Source organism: Chiloscyllium plagiosum, chromosome 7 (genome assembly GCF_004010195.1).
Source record: "Chiloscyllium plagiosum isolate BGI_BamShark_2017 chromosome 7, ASM401019v2, whole genome shotgun sequence".
In the NCBI taxonomy this organism is placed as follows: domain Eukaryota; kingdom Metazoa; phylum Chordata; class Chondrichthyes; order Orectolobiformes; family Hemiscylliidae; genus Chiloscyllium; species Chiloscyllium plagiosum.
Genome location: NC_057716.1, coordinates 15661395 through 15675541, shown reverse-complemented (window position 1 = coordinate 15675541; position 14147 = coordinate 15661395). Strand labels below are relative to the sequence as shown.

Here is a 14147-nt window from a genome sequence, read left to right as displayed (position 1 = left end):
CAAAAACCGCAACCTGTGTCGAGAGATGCACTTAATTATTCCCTTCATGAATATACAAAAAAAGGAATTATAAAGCAATCTCAATCCTTGTTTGTGTGTGCCAGTGGAGGAAGGTGTGTGATGTGGGAGTCAAAGCTGACAAATCTTCTGGTCATCTCTGCATGTAAAAATGCATGATGTCTCTCTCCCTCGGATGGAAGCCAGAAATCAGCAACGTATATAAAACTGGACAAAGATCTTTCAGGTGACCTGCAAAGCCAAGCATCTTGAAAGCAACTGCTCACCCACCAATATCAATGCTGCTGATATCGCACAATATAATGACTACAACATCCTGTCATCTACTCTTCTCTTCATCTCTTCTCTGATCTTTTTTTGTTGGATTAATTCCTTATTTCCAATGTGCATATTTATGGCATTATTTTTTTTATTGCACTTACCATCTAATAATCTCACTTTTTTGTTAAATTGGCTCCTTTTAAAACATAACTCCAATTGATCTAAAAATAAAAGTTATCCAAAGGAGAGAGATCCTTTCTAAACTAACCTTCTTGCAACAGTCTGAGGGGCAGGTGAATAAAAAAAAGTTTATCCTGCCTTACCTAAGAACTGTTTGGGGCACCACCTCTGGAATTATAATGGGGAACCATACACTGATTTATGTAAAATGAAGCGAATATTTCTTATCATGGTATGAAATGAATATAAAAATGAAATTTATATTCATGCATGCACTATGTGCAGAATAGTTATTATCTGAGTAGTTTAATGCTGAATTTGAATCGAAAAGAAACAATGGTTCATATACGGAGAGCAATAGTCAACATGTCACAACACAAAGGTAAAAGACATTCCAGGGCTGAGATGCTTATTGGAATATAACCAAGGGGTTTGTATAAATGGTCAGGAACAAATCTTGGAGCTAAGCAAAGATCTGTCTTTCTCCTCAGGAACTACCAGGGTCAAATTCACAAGGTGTCAGGTCTGGAGCTATTTGCTTACATCAGGTCTTCAGCTGTTTCTCCTTCCACAGATGCTGCCAGACCCATGGAATATTTCCTGCATTTTCTGCTCTTACTTAACTTGTAAGTTGTTCGTCAGAGTGCTTTGTAACACAAACAAAGATGCTTACTCAATGTGGAAGTATGTGTAGGGCAGAGAGTAGGCCAATGTGAATCTTTCAAATAATTGGTACAGGTTCAATGGACTGAAACTTCTTCTGCGCTGCAACACTCTACGATGGTGAAAGGAGGACTAGAAGTCATGATCAAGAAAGTTGAAACTGTTAAATAATAGATTGGGGACAGTAATCCAAAATGGTTTTGGAAATGGTTGAGAAACACATGTATGGTGGCTGAAAGAATGTAGTAATCCCAGGGGGAAAATGGAGCGTGACAATGCTTCAAAAGGTGACAGCTCTAGAATGGAACCTGGAAGGGACTGAAAAATGAAGCCATGAATTTTACAAAATACATTTCACTCAGGCCTATCACAACGTCATAACACAGTGAGGCTGCTACCAGCAATGAAGGTAGAAGGCAGGAGACTGGAATAACACAGCAAGCCAGGTAGCATCAGGAGGTGGGGAAGTTGATGTTTGGGGTGTAACCCTTCTTCAGGACCAGCAGTGAAAGAGCACTTGTATTTGATTGCTTCTCTGAGAAATGTTCAAAAGCTTTTACATTCAAAGGGTTTATTTGAAGTTCAGGGACTTTGGTAGAGGCGAATGTGGTAAGGTTTTAGTGGACAGTAAGATCTGACGAAGAGTTGTGAGGTCAATAACCTGTTCACCTGCTTCTTGATGTTGGGGAGGGAGGAATGTAGGTTTGGAAGAGGAACAAAGTCCCACTTATCAAATTGTGTCACTGGGATAGTCCCAGTGAAACATCCTGCTTTCGGCTCATAAACACAAATCTTACAACACAGCATTGCCTTGGTGACAATCTTCTGTTGGCATTTGCTTTAGTCCAATGACCTCTCTCTTGAAAGGTTTAGCAAGGAAAACAGAAGAGGTTTACCAAATATTTACTTTAAATAACTAAACAAATGACTCGTCGCTTCCAAGTTGGGTTGCAAACAGAACCAATGTGCACTTGTATGTTTCTTTTTGAGGAGGGGGGGTGTAGGTTTCGTCTGACGAGTGAACTCTAACCCTGACGGACAGCGCGAACTGCAGGGAGGTTAGAGCGCCGGGAACTGGGTATGTGAAGAAAGGGGTGGCGCTAAAGTCGACTCGGGATTTTGTGTAGGCGGAAGCTACAGTGACCTGACAAGGGTTGTGGGGGGTGGAGGGATGCTACTGCGGTTCTGTGTCATTACTGTCTGTGTCTGAGAGAGAGAGAGAGAGGGAGTGGGGAAGAGAGAGAGGGATCTCTGCGCTTTACAACATCAGCGAGAACAGGGACACCTCAATGAACCTTTGCAACTCCCCTGTCACAATTTAAACCGGGACGCGCGGTAACTTCATTGCTCGGATTTTGTGTTTTTTTAAAAAAAAAAATTTGTTTTTTGTTGGTTATTTATTTTTGAAGGGGGCTTGGGGTGGGAGGGACGTGTGCGCCGAGATGAGAGTGAGAAGCTGCCAAACTGCAGATGCGGTGGTGTCGAAGTGGGAGGTTGCTGTTTGAGTATTTGTGGGGGACGGATCGATACCAGCTGAAGGACTAAGTGCCATCCTTTGGGGCACACGCATTAAGGAAGGGGGTGGGGGGGGTGGGGTGGGGGGAGGAAAAGAAAACCCCGAGAAATGGGCAACAGTTTCTCCAACGTGTCGGCGTTTCAGTCCCTGCACATTGTCATGTTGGGGCTGGACTCGGCGGGCAAGACCACCGTCCTGTACCGGCTCAAGTTCAACGAGTTCGTCAACACGGTGCCCACCATCGGCTTCAACACCGAGAAGATCAGGCTCGGCAACGGCACCACCAAGGGCATCAGCTGCCACTTCTGGGACGTGGGCGGTCAGGAGAAGCTGAGGCCGCTCTGGAAGTCGTACAGCCGCTGCACCGACGGCATCATCTACGTGGTGGACTCGGTGGACGTGGACCGCCTGGAGGAAGCCAAGACCGAGCTGCACAAGATCACCAGGATCTCGGAGAACCAGGGCACCCCACTGCTGGTCATCGCCAACAAGCAGGACCTGCCCAAGTCCCTGCCGGTGGGCGACATCGAGAGGCAGCTGGCGCTGCAGGAGCTCTGCCCCTCCACCCCTTGGCATGTGCAGCCCGCCTGTGCCATCATTGGAGAAGGGCTGCCCGAGGGCATGGACAAACTCTACGAGATGATTGTGAAACGGAGGAAAGCCCTGAGGCAGAAGAAGAAACGCTGAGCGCACACGGAGACAAATATTTGGGGAAAAGGAAATGACTTTGTGATTGAGAGCTCCAAAGGTACTGTAGTAAACGTGCAGATCGATCTATATATGGATTATATATATATATATTTATTTAACATAAATAATAAGACAACCGTCAGATGGCATGATTAGACTGTTGCAAGAGTGCAGAGAGCCAGGATCGAAACCTGTTTAATTGCACCATTCCCCGGACACTAGATGTTGGTGCTGAGCACACTGCACTGGGGAGGGGAATGCAAGCACTTGGGGGGTTTTTGCTTCACAAGAAGGAAAACAAAACCCGAAAGAACTATGAATGCACTGAGGGTTTTTTATTCTCTCTCTCTCTCTCTGTGTGCTTGCTTTCCCCTCCTGGTCAGCCACTTAAGGACATGTGCCGCCGCCACACTTCATTCTGGGAAGATGAAGAGATATTGCCTGGTCACTTTAAGACTGCTCTCGAGCGTGGGACGTTTTCGAATAGATTTCGTACAAAAAAAAAGGAAAGACAATCCCTTCCAGTATTTGTGTTTTCCCAGAAAATGGATCCACCGTCCAATTCGCTGCGTTTTAGTTTCTTTCACCCCCCCCCCCCCCCCCACTTGGCTTCGACTGTTGGAAAGACGACGTGTTCTGAGGAAAAGAATTGAGATTCTGCTCTTAATCGGTTTTGTGGAACCTGTTGTAAAAGCCGCCTGTGAGCTCCCTGGGCCACTTGAGAGAATCAGTGGGCAGGACAAAGATCGGCTAATGTGCAGAATGGAGGCCCTTATCTTTTGCAGCTCCTCTTTGGCTATACCTTCTTAAGTTTAACATTTTTTAGTCGATTATTAAACTGACTTAGGTAAGGCTGGCCCTCACCTTTATTTCATTATGTACTCTTATGTATTTATCTGCATTTGGTACTTTAAAAATGTCTTTTACCAATATAGTTGGCGGTAAGGATGAATTATGAACTTGGGATAATAAAACAAACCCTTGTGATAAAAGAATCATGTGGTGTTTTCTGTCCTTGCCCGAGGTCAACTCTTCTCTTGTTATTTTTATCTTCACTGGCCTGCCCTCTTTTCCATTTCTCTTCCTCCCCTCTGACCTTGTTATATACCATTTTACTTTGCAATGACTTGTAAGACTTTACTGGTTAAGAATTTGTAAAAAAAAATGCAATTAAGATTACAATTGCACCAGCACAGAGCTCCAGTATTCTCAGGAAACCACGCACTTGTGCTGCATTCACATCAGTAGATGGAATAACATTTGCAAATATTAGATCAACACAGTTAGAACACAACACATTTATTTTAGGATTGTCCTGAGACACTCAATATGGCAGCTGGAGTGAAATTTTGTTCTAAGTCTAATTCTGGTGCAAGGACTGGTTTTGATGAAGGATTGCAAGTGATACCCCTCCACCACCCCCTTGATTTGCTTTAGAACTGCAGGCGAAGCAGTGCCAAAGATTTTTGATCTGCAAATGGATGGTTTTGTGCAGGATATGGCAGTGCTGGAAGGTAAAATAACTGGTAACTGACAACTGTTTGGGGAGAGAAACCACCCTGGTTTCTGATTTAAGCCATGCTGCTGGGATACAATCTCCTAAGAAAGTCACCGTAAATAGGGCACATCATCCTTAAATTCCCTGAAATCATTTTGTTTTGATATGTTGCAGATCCTTCATTATTGCACGGATGCCCTTCAAAACAGTAAAAGGAAATTGAGTGACAATTTGGTGTCAGTGGGGGTTTCAAAGGAAGGCAAGCACATGTGCCACTCAATAGCAAACGCCTGGGGTTTCAGCTCCAGCTGAGCTGTATGCCACAAAACACACAAACCAATTGCCAATAAATCTGCTTGAGTTAAGCTGCAGACAGAGACTGAATGAAGATGACAGATCTGCCTCCACAGTCTATCTGCATGGCAGGGGGAGGGGTTGGTGTGGGGAGGAATGGAATATTTTCCTTGTAGAATTTCTCCTCCTCTCAACCCCCATATTAATAATGAAAGAATTCTGTCTTTTGAACCTCCCACACTAAATAGAGGAAGCAAAAATCCATAAGTACAAGTCTCATCTTGTGACAAGACCCATCGCTGTTTGTAGTCAGTGCCACTAATTTAAACATTCTTGTACTTTAAGTAGCCCAACCAGTCAGACCATGAACAAAACCTGTTTCATCCTGATGCATAAATAACAGGTCATGAATAGGTATGTACTGCTACACAAATCAGTCAGGATTTACAGAGTTACAAGATTCAACTCTCAGCTCACCTGTCGAACTCTCAATTAGGACAGTTACAGTTTTGTAAATCTTCATTTTCATAATGTGAAAAGGTCGATGCTTTCTCAAGAAATGAAAACATTTTTGATCTGTTTTGGAAAAGCTCAGTTCCCAATGTACTGATCATTGAAGCACAAAGTCAGGGTATTTGCATGTCACATCATGACAAAAATGAGATATAAGCCAAAAAAATGCTTCCCAAACAAGCATAGTATTTTCTGAAAGTACTGCCCCTTTAAAATGTGGGAAACAGTATCCATATCCGATAGATTAGGAAGAACTGATTAAAAGACATGTATGCACTTTTGATTTTGCATATGTGGGGGTGTCATGAATGTGCATTTACATGTGTGTGTGCCACTTTCAGATAACATAGTTTCGTTGCAGAAGTAATACATTTGTCCTTCGTTACTTGACAAATTTTCCCAAGGCAGTATTTCTGTACCTAATTCCTTTGACTCAATTCAATGTATACAAAAGTAGTTCAGTTCTTAGCTCACCGCCCACAGGAGACACAGATCATATAATTAATTAGTTCTCATCAGCAGGTTTGTTGGCCCATGCTGAATCAATATTACGTTGGGGTTCTTTCTGTGGGAATACAATACAATTGACATTTTGTTGTAGAGTTGGTCCTTTCTGTCAATGGATTATTAAATCTGCAAAATTCTCTTTATGGATGAGCGTCAAAGCTTTAGGATGTAGCAATGTTACATCATTGGCTTTATAACTGCTTATAACTGCTGCTGGACTCAAGAAATATCCATATATAGAAGCACTTTTTAAAAAACTGATCATCTCAATACACATCCCTATCAAACGTAAATCTGTTCTGTTCTATCAAATTTTATTCCTGTATCTTTTCCATTTTGCTTTTATTGTACACTTGTGTGTTTGTATAATGCTTTCACTGTATATTTTACATTTATATTGAGCGATTACTCAATTCAGAATTCAGTTGTGGCAGGATGCTCCTAGGAGGTTAGCAGAAATGCTTTCAGGACTTTGCAAAAACAACCCTGAAGAGGTCAAACAGTCCCAGTGACTCATGGGAAAGTCTGGCTTGTGACTGATCAAGATTTGGGAAAAAGCTGAGCACATTGAGAGACTTCTGAGAGAATGTGTAAACACCTTACCTACCCAACCCTTCAAGCACCACCTAACCCCGATATGGTGGAACAGGCAGACCATGCATTGAACATATTAGCCATCACAGCACCCATTGTGAAAGCAGGTCACCCTCAATCCCAAGAGATTGTGAATGAAGATAAAGAGGTGGTGGAATCTTCTGCTTTTGGAGATGGCAGGACTGGAGGTAGGAAAAGTAGTTAATTAGTTGTATGGTGATGCAGCCAAACATTGCCACCTCCCCGCCCCAACCAGAACTATGTTCTAGTTGGGAAGGCCTGTGGTTGACCTCTCACCCCATTGCTAATTAAGACGTCAGTGATGGAAGACTTCAGGGCCATAGGCCTCTGGACCTTGAACTAACTCAGATGCAAGTGGGTCTGTCACCATGCACCGATGGCAATAGATGCCACTCTTAGGGAACGGTTCACTGAGCATCTCAGCTGGGACCGCAGTGGCTGACCAGACCTCCTAGTCACTCTTCCCACCAACCACACACCCCCCGAACCCTCAGGGACCTTCCCCTGCAACCAGAAAAGATGCAAAACCTGCTGGTACACGAACCCCCTCACCTCCATCCAGGGCCCCAAACAGTCCTTCCAGGTGAGAGAGAGGTTCACCTGCCTCTCTTCCAACCTAGTTTACTGCATTAGGTGATCCTGATGTGGTCTTCTCTACATCAGGGAAACCAAGCGTAAACTTAGGAAACAGTTCACCGAGCATCTCAGCCAGGCCCGGATGAGGCCGACCAGACTTCCCAGTCACCGCCCATTTTAATTCTCCTTCCCTCTCCCTTTCTGACATGATCATCCTTGGCCTCCTCCATTGCCATAATGAACCAAACCACACCTCATCTACAGCCTGGAGGACTCAACATTGTATTCTCAAATTTCAAATGGCCTCCCTTCCCTTCCCCTGACTTCCTTCCCAGCCTCTCCTCCTCCCCTCCATTCCACCCAGCCACCAGCCAGATTTGATCAACTAGGTCGTTCCTTCTACCTGTCTTCACCTATCCCCACTTCACCACCCCTGCCCACTCCACCCCCTTTAACTGCAGCTGCCCTTACACCCACCCCTAATCCTGAAGAAGGGCTACACCCGAAACATTGACTTCTCCACCTCCTGATGCGGCCTGGCCTGTTTGTTCTTCCAGCCTCCTGCCTGTCTACTTTGGATTCCAGCATTTGCCATTTTTTATGTCTCTAATAGTTGACACTCTGCAGGCAGCTTGTCAGCTTCAGAGTGGCCCATGATGAAAGGGAATCAGATGCCTGGTTGAGGGACTGGGTATTGGATGGTCAAGTGCCATCCCCATGCCCTTGCTTCCATCTGGGTCCCACAATCTCCAAACTGGGAACATCACCCTTCTCCAGACATCACTTATCTCTGTCCTGGGTCCTCCATGATCCTGGGACTCCAAGGGTTTACTACTGCTCCAGTCTCCTCCATGACGCTGCTGAGCACAAGAACATTAGCCTTTTCACGCCAGCTCTCCCTAGAGGGGACTTTCGTTCCCCAGGGAAGGGGTTATTGATTCCAGGAGAATGATTGGCATGGTCCAATGAGTCTTTCACGGAACAGGCAAGGTGAGCATCTCACCAGTTCTTCAATGGGAAGCCCAATGCCTGAACAAAATTCTGTCCATTTTATTATATTTAGTTATGCAAGCTATTGGTGGGAGTGATGTATGTCCCCAATCTGACTGTGCTGGAAATGTGTTGCTGGAAAAGCGCAGCAGGTCAGGCAGCATCCAGGGAACAGGAGAATCGAACAGGAGAATTAACTCCCATACCTGAGTTGACAGGGTCTGTCAACTCAGGTATGGGAGTTAATTCTCCTGTTCGATTCTCCTGTTCCCTGGATGCTGCCTGACCTGCTGCGCTTTTCCAGCAACACATTTCCAGCTCTGATCTCCAGCATCTGCAGACCTCACTTTCTCCCCAATCTGACTGTGATCAGCCATCACAGAAAACCACTTTTTCACATTCTCTGTGAACAGCACTACTCACAGTCAAATAGCTCCTGACTCTCCACCGTTGGGCAGTTCAGCTGTAATTCTTCAATCGTTGTTGGTATTCCCACAGAATGTAGACCTTTGTTAAAACAAATGTTCAAGTGTTTCAAGAATGCTCTCAAAATTCAGAGTAGCTCAGAAAATCCATCAGGAATGGTCACCAACAGGAATAAGTGTGAAGCAGACACAAACACTGCCCTGCAACACTTGCCAGAGTCTCCTAATAGATTGGCACATTGTATTCATACAGTACGTGTGCCACTACTTGTATCTTGAGTTTTTTTATGTGTTTTCTCCCCAGCAAAAGGAGGGTAAGAGTGTTGGTGGTAGGAGTTAGTTTTCTGAATGCTCCCTGTGTTCTGGAGAATAAAAATACTTGCATTGAGAAAGCTCTTTTCATGACCTCAAGACATCCCAAATAATTTTACAGGTGATCAAGTTAAAAATCACACAACACCAGGTTATAGTCCAACAGGTTTAATTGGAAGCACTAGCTTTCGTAGCGACGCTCCTTCATCCACAACCACCTGATGAAGGAGCGGCACTCTGAAAGCTAGTGCTTCCAATTAAACCTGCTGCCTGACCTGCTGTGCCTTTTCCAGCACCACGCTTTATCAACTCTGACTCTCCAGCATCTGCAGCTCTCACTTTCTCCTAGTCTCTACAAATGCTACCAGACCTGTTGAGTTTCTCCAGCCCTTTCTGATTTTTGTTTCAGATTTGAAATGGCATGGTGGCTCAGTGGTTAGTACTGCTGTCTCACAGTGCCAGGGACCCAACTTTGATTCCAGCCTTGGGTGACTGTCAGTGTGGAGTTTGCACGTTCTCTTCGTGTCTGTGTAGATCTCCTCTGGGTGCTCTGGTATCCTCTCACTGTCCAAAGATGTGCAGGTTATGTGAATTGGCCTTGCTGAATTGCTCTGTAATGTCTTGAGATGTGTGATTTAGCAATAGGAAATGCAGGGTTACAGGGATGTGATAAGGCGGTATGTCTGAATGGGTTGCCCTTTGGAGTGCCAGGATGGGCCAAATGGCACTGAAGGATTCTACATGATTTCCAGCATCCACAGCTGTTTGTTTTTCGACCAATATAACCAAGACTGACACTGAACAGTGATGTGAATGACTTTAATGGATTTAATGATGGGTGAACAATGTTTATTTGAAGTTATCAGTCAGTTTATTGCTTCATATTAACGTATTAATTGTGAATCATCAAATACCAAATTATTTCATAACTAAAGGCCGACCAGTTACATTTTCTGCATGTTTTACCTGAGGGGTCAACCCTGGTTCAATGGAGAGCATGGGAAGGCATACCGGAATTAAAACCAGGCATATCTGACAGATCTGTAATGTTCTGTCATCAAGCAGAGTCAGCATGGTTTCACACAAGGGAAATCAACTAATTTATTAGAGACTTTCTGAGGAAGTCTCAACCAGATTGCATATAGGGGAGCCAGTGGGTGTGCTGCATTTGCCGTTCATTAGGTATTCAATAAGAGGAGCATGGAGAGGGAAAACAGACAAGGTCTTTTACCTGGGGTGGGGCAGTCTAGAGGGCATACTTTTAAGGCGAGATGGGAAGGACTTGGATGGGACCTGAGAGGTAACTTTTTTACATAGAGGGTGGTGCATGTATGGAATGAGCATCTAAGGGGTATCTGGATGGGTATGTGAATGGGAAGGGTTTGGAGGGATGCTGGGACGTAAGACTAGATTGATTGGGATACCTGGTTAGCATGGATAGTTTGGACCAAAGGGTCTGTTTTCGTGTTGTACATCTGTATGACTATGACTACGAATATCCAGTCAGAGATGCCAAAAGTGATGCTACAACACAGGACTATATGAAGCCAAACAGTGCATTTCGAATACAGTAAGACCCAAACAATATCAGCCCAACAGGCTTGGGGGTTGACGAATGGTAAGTAAAATTCACGCCATACTTGCCAGGCAGAAATTATCTCAGAAAGAGAGAATCTTAACTGTTGCACCTTGACATTTGAAAACAAAAAATCACGGGCATGAAAACAAAGTGTGGACATTGCTGGCTATGGCCAATCGCTGTTTGCCCAGGAGAAGATGGTAGTGGGCTTCCTTCTTGAATTGCTGCAGTCTTTGGGATGCAGGCACACTCACAGTGCTGCTAGAAGGCTTTTAATCCAGTGACAGTGAAGGGAGCATGTGTCAGTTATAAGTCAGGATAGTGTGTGGCTTGATGGGGAACTTGGAGCTTGTGGTGTTTCCATGCGTCTGCTGGGTCACAAGTTTAAAAGGTACTGTCAGAGGAGCACTGGTGATTTACTGCAGTGCACCTTGTAGATACACATTCCTGCCACTGTCCACCAGTGATCGAAGGAGTGAATGTTGAAGGTGATGGATAGCTTGTCAATCAAGTGGGTTGCTTTGTCCTGGATGGTATCAAGATTCATGAGCGCAGTTGGTGTTGTGTTGCATTTAACATTCGTCAATGCAGGGCACAATAAATAAGAATCACATCCCAAGGTTAACTGCAGAATGATCAGTGACCCCATGGATATTTGTATTCCGATATTCAGATTTGATGTTATCCTGGTAGTTACTGTAGTGATTGTTACAAGTTCAGTCAGATGGACTTAATAGAATATGAGATCCCGGATTGGGGCTGTTAATCTGGTCCAATCAGGGACCCCTCGCTGACAGATAAAAATGGGAGTGTCAGAGGGAGCTGGATCATTGTCAAGTGCTCTCCAAATGTAAATAAAGGACAACTTGGTGATGGGATATTGGCCTCTGTGAAGTGGCAATGAGAAAACAGGCACACTCCTTACATTTATTGCTCGCAGTAGTCATCTTTGAATTGGGATAAGCATTTCTGGCATCATTTGGGAAGCTTGAACTGTTTGATCCTGCCATTGAAGACTGTGCCCAGCATTTGGAAATAATACTTATTTTTCCCAGGCAAATGACATTGAGACAGATGAAAAACAATGAGTAATTCTTCTGACACCTTGTGGATTTGTAGTTTTTTTCTGTTATCAGGAACCTAACTTTCCCTCACACACTAGATATTAAAAGCTTTCAAGAGTTGCCAGATTTAGTTAAGGAATATTATTGCCCAATCTTTCCCTAATTCTGAAATGCTATCGGTTTCACTTGGCAATTCGAGAACAAGGGGAATCCATATCAGGAGTTTTGACTGGGTTAAGATGACTGACAAAGGAATGTGACTTTGGTTTAACCCTGAATTAGATGTTGAGAGACCATTTGTTATGTGGGATTAATGGTGTAATCATGCAAAAGTGCCTACTAACTGAAGCCCAACTGGACTTCAAGCAGGCACTACAACGTAGTGAGTTTTGAGAAGATTTGTAGCTCAGGTTGAGGTTTTGGATGTACGTTTGCTCATTGAGCTGCAAGATTCATTTTCAGACGTTTCATTACCCTACTAGGTAACGTATTCAGTGGGCCTCAGGCGAAGCAATGCTGAAAATCCCTGCTTTCTATTTATATGTTTGGGTTTCTTTGGCATGGTGATGTCTAGATGGGGGACTCTATCAACAAGCACATTGAGTTAGACCCTGTCTACCACTCCCTGCAAAAAGAAACAAGAAGTGACTTCACCACAGGAAATAACATCACCACAGGAAATAACATCACCACAGGAAATGACATGACCAGCCCAAAAAAACCCAAACACATAAATAGAAAGCAGGAATTTTCAGCATTGCTTCACCTGAGGCCCACTGAAGATGTTAGCTTGTAGGGTAATGAAATGTCTGGAAATGAACCTTGCAGCTCAGCAAACAAACCTACATCCAAACGGCAATACAACTGGCTTTACCATTGGAAAATGCGGCATGTGGAGCATATGAGTTTAAGGGTATTCCATGGAAGTGGAGATCCTCGCCAGTCTGACTGAGCTTGGGGAACACCACTTGAGTGAAGGTAATTGCACAGCCTCACTCAGGACATATCCTGAACAGAGGGACTCTAGGTCAGCCCACAGCAAAACCCCGAAACAAAGCCAAGCATTGGCCGAATTGTTAAAATTTTCTTCAGGATCTGGACTGGCAAGCCATTGTGGTTGCTCCTTGTATGTGGACTCGAGGCAGCAAAAGAATCCCACGAGATCTAAATTGAGCAAGAGAACTCATAGGTTGGTATGCAGGAGTGTGTGCAACCGGGAAAATCACCTACATCTGGCTTGGAATAGTTAAATTGCTTAGCAACATCCAAATCACAACCAATCAAGATAAACGGCTGGATAAATGGCCACTGTGTTCTCATCAAGGTCGATACAACACAGCCACTTCAGTGATCACAGAACAAGTCTTTAACGAAGTTCATTCTGGACTCCAACACTTAAGTTGCACAAGACCTTGGCCAGACTGAGAACCACTATTGGGGAACTTTCACAGCTGAAGGGTACAACTTCTGATCCGGTCTCGTATGAGAAGCAGCTGGTTCAGTTACCACTGATTGTACTAAAAGGCTCAGGCCCAAGCTTGGTGGGGTGAAACTGGTTGAGAAAACAGTAGAGATAAAAATTAGAAGGCTGAAAAGTGAAGAAATCATCAAACCAATCCAGTTTGCGGAATGGGTAGCACCAGTTGTACTGGTTGTGAATCCTGACCAGGGCCTCCAAGCCCTCCGTTTATTCCTCTCCAGACGTCCCCAACAGTACCCTTCCACCGACACTCTCATTCTTTTGGCCGAACTGGTCCCTTAACAATTTCTCCTACAAATCCTACCACTTCCTCCAGACCAAAGGGGTAAGCATGGGCATATATATGGGCCCCAGCTATGCCTGTCTCTTTGTTGTCTATGTAGAACAGTTGATTTCCATAATTACACCGGTACCACTCCCCACCTCTTCCTCCGCTACATTGATGACTGCATTGGCGCCACCTTGTGCTCCCGGGAGGAGGTTGAGCAATTCATCAACTTCACCAACACATTCCACCCTGACCTTAATTTTATCTGGACCACCTCTGACACCTCCCACCCCTTCCTGGACCCCTCCCTCTCTATTAATGACGAGCTACTTGACACTGACATTTTTTACAAACCCACCGACTCCCACAGCTACCTGGATTACACCTCTTCCCACCCTACCTCTTGCAAAAATGCCAACCCATATTCCCAATTCCTCCATCTCCGCCGTATTTGCTCCCAGGAGGACCAGTTCCACCACAGAACACACCAGATGGCCTCCTTCTTTAGAGACCGCAATTTCCCTTCCCACGTGGTTAAAGATGCCCTCCAACGCATCTCGTCCACATCCCGCACCTCCGCCCTCAGACCCAACCCCCCCAACCGCAACAAGGACAGAACGCCCCTGGTGCTCACCTTCCACCCAACCAACCCTCGCATAAACCAAATCCCATCCGCCGACATTTCTGCCACCTCCAAA

General features: G+C 44.6%; 1 protein-coding gene across 1 annotated transcript; it reads left to right on the top strand.

Moving 5' to 3' along the window:
- The first annotated feature begins 2212 nt into the window (after nt 1-2212).
- On the top strand, nt 2213-4320 carry arl4cb (ADP-ribosylation factor-like 4Cb). The gene has a single exon (XM_043693094.1). The coding sequence runs from the start codon at nt 2747-2749 to the stop codon at nt 3323-3325; it is 579 nt and encodes a 192-aa protein (XP_043549029.1). The 5' UTR covers nt 2213-2746; the 3' UTR covers nt 3326-4320.
- Nucleotides 4321-14147: the final 9827 nt, after the last annotated feature.

Bases quoted from the DNA above. Each gene is read 5' to 3' on its own strand.
- arl4cb (XM_043693094.1), top strand. From the start codon at position 2,747: ATGGGCAACAGTTTCTCCAACGTGTCGGCGTTTCAGTCCCTGCACATT.